Consider the following 3,018-nt stretch of genomic DNA (forward strand, 5'->3'; position numbering starts at 1 on the left):
ACACCAGGACCTGCTGTGTGACACCTGCTCAGCTGCTACACAGGTGGGAGGTGCTGAGCTGTCAATGTCCCTTTTTATTCTATGAAATATGGAAACAAACAGCACAATCAGTACTTTATATTAAATAGCCTGGTAATAAATGCAAAGGTCATTACCCTGGAGCTTTACCTTCATTCTGCTGCACAACCTTCCACTGAAAAGGCAGAAAGCCCTAGAAAGAAATTAATGAAATATGGCAGCTGGTAAGGAAAAAGGAAGCAAAGAAGCAAAACCTTCTGACACAGAAAAGAAATTCAGGCTGCAACTTCAGGACAAACTGGATGCTTCTACCACAGTGGTTAAGAGCAGATTTAAAGTCATTATTAAGTTTCAAAGTTAAAGCCCCATTGCTGACACTGAGGCATTACACACCTCTTGGCAGTTACAGCCTTGGAGGATTTGTCATTACCTCCCCAAGTCTGCCAGGCTAATTTCTAAGGAAATTTTTCTTCTCTAACCATTTGAATCTAAATCAAAGTGCAGAGTCTAACAGACACTTTGGGCAATGCTTGGACACACCACAGACCTTGCTTTTGTTATAGGAAGCTTTCCTATGTGTGAAAACATTTAAATGAAGAAGGTTCCTGTGCAATGAGTAGCAAAAGTGGCTTCAATTTGGTCTTTTGCTCTTTGAATTTTGTGTTCTCAAACATTTCCTTCCACAATACTCAGCTGGTTAGATTCAGTGTACATGTTTCCGTCAGAGACACAAGTGTCACCCCAAGAGCATGCATGCACCACCATAGCCAAAATAAAGCTTTCCCCATTATTAACCCATCACTCAAAAGAGCATAAAGTATACAAACATTCTGAAATACAGCTGGTAACTGTTGTGTTTATTAAGGTACTGGTTTGTAAGTGGAGTTTGTCTTTTTTTTTAATAACCAACATGATACTCGCCCTTCCAAATAAAAAGAAGTGTAACAGAAAGAAAAACTCAGCAAAATACAAGGAAAGAAGGGATAGAGGGAGTGTTCTAACTTAGTGAGTTAACAGATCTCCAAACCCAGTATCAGACAGCCATCACACTCATGAAGGCAGGGCCAATTTATCCAGTGAATTCTCCCAGCCTCTGCTTGCAGATCCTGCACAAAGATCGAGCGGATGCATCGCCAGCCCAGCAAACAGAGACAGAGCAAGCACATGTGAGTGGTTTCAGTCTCCTCAAGTCTCCCATTTCATTACTCAGGGGTAATTAGGTTATTTTCTCATACAAAGCAGTTTAAAGCCAGGCAGTGCAATCCTTCCCAGTATAAGTTCCAGAGCTCCCTGTGATGCAGCATTGCTGCGGCAGCCACTGTTGCGCAGTGGGTCTGGACTGGGCAGAGCACACACCACAGGGTGCTTTTGCAGACCTCATTCAGGTACAGAGCAACCACAGAGACCCCAAATTAAGGTTTGTCCAACTTGTGTGTGCGCTCGTGCCTCCGTAGGGTCCCTGACTCGGTGAAGGAATGCCCACAGAAATTACAGGAGTAGGGCTTCTCTCCGGTGTGGATGCGGTGATGGCGCTGCAGCGACGCCAGCCGGGTGAAGGTCCCTCCACACTCCTCGCAGTAGAAGGGCCGTGCCCCAGAGTGAGTCTGCTGGTGTCTCTTGAGCCTGAGCAGCTGCACAAACGCCATGCCACACTCCTGACACTTGTAGGGCTTGTCCTCCCGGTGGATCACCTTGTGCTTGGACAGCAGGTTGGGCTTATCGAAACCTTTACCACACGTCGGGCAGGCGTAAGGTTTGAAGTCATCCTCCTGAGACTTTGGGTTTGCAGGACAAGCCTGATCTGGGCACTCAGCATTGTGCTGCTGGCTGTGGTGCACCACGGACCAGGGGTTCCTGGCCATGCCGTTGGCCAGGATCACCATGGAGCGCTCGATCTTGTGCACGTTGCGCAGGTGCCTCCAGACGTCGGCCGTGCGGATGAAGCCCTTGTCACACTCGGGGCACTTGTGCGGCCTCTCGCTGGAATGGATGAGCTTGTGCATGCGCAGGTTGGCGGCGCGGGAGAAGCCTTTGGCGCAGATGGGACAGCGGTAGGAGTTCTCCAGCAGGTGAGCCCGCCTGTGCTCCTGCAGCTCGCTGACGCCGCGGAAGGAGGAGCCACACTTCTTGCACCGGTAGGGCAGAGCTTCCTCGGGGACGGGCTCCAGCTCCTCACCAAGCACATCTCCAAGAGCGGCGCTGCCGTTGTCCTCACGGAGTTTCGTTATCATCCGTGGTTTCCTGGGCTGCTCAGAGGAACAGTGATCTAAATCCTCGTCTCTCTGCAGGTGGGAGCTGGTGCTGGAGGGAGGAAACTCCCCAGCTGGGCTCTCACCCTGTTTCTGGCAGTAGGTGTCACAGGTTTCTTTGTCTCCACACTGCAGGTCTGCAGGAAGCTCCTGCTTTCCTCCGGGTCCAGCAGAGTTTCCAGGAGGACTGCAGGAGTAACTCATGTCCACCTCCCTCTGTGACCTACAGCTGTGGCCCACCTGCTTTGTGGCCTTTCTGGGATAATTTGAATGCTCACCCCCCGTGTCACAAATGTTATTCTCACTCACATCCATCCTGTGATGCAAACACTGTGTTATTCTAAGTTAAAACTCTAGCTCATCATCACCCAGAACTTTGTGTCCTTCATGGTAAATCCCTTCTCAGCTCTTCTGACAGTCCTCCCTAGAAAATAAACCACCTGTTTCATCAGTGATTCTTCTGCTATTATAAATTTAGAACAGTGAAGGTATTTTTCTGATTCAAAGAATGGGACAGACGATTAGATATGCAGAAGAAACAGAATCATCTGCTATTAGATATGTAGAAAATACACATTCAGCACATGAAACACAGACAATGTTCAATAAAGTTAAATCCACTATCATCAACCAGCCTTCACTACCAAATATAAATTGATAATTCCGATTTCAAATTTTCCTAAAGATGAGAAATTACAGAATCCCAGAATGGTTTGGGTTGGCAGGGAATGTAAAGACCATCTTGTTCCAA

At 47.9% G+C, this 3,018-nt stretch overlaps 1 protein-coding gene across 1 annotated transcript; it reads right to left on the reverse strand.

Moving 5' to 3' along the window:
• Positions 1–1,430: 1,430 nt before the first annotated feature.
• LOC311156966 (uncharacterized protein) lies at positions 1,431–2,582 on the reverse strand (the record flags this gene model as incomplete). The annotated part of the gene is made up of 1 exon (XM_084211310.1): positions 1,431–2,582. The coding sequence occupies one exon, from the start codon at positions 2,580–2,582 to the stop codon at positions 1,431–1,433; it is 1,152 nt and encodes a 383-aa protein (XP_084067436.1).
• Positions 2,583–3,018: the final 436 nt, after the last annotated feature.

Source organism: Fringilla coelebs (genome assembly GCF_963513975.1).
Source record: "Fringilla coelebs genome assembly, chromosome: 9".
Taxonomy (NCBI): domain Eukaryota; kingdom Metazoa; phylum Chordata; class Aves; order Passeriformes; family Fringillidae; genus Fringilla; species Fringilla coelebs.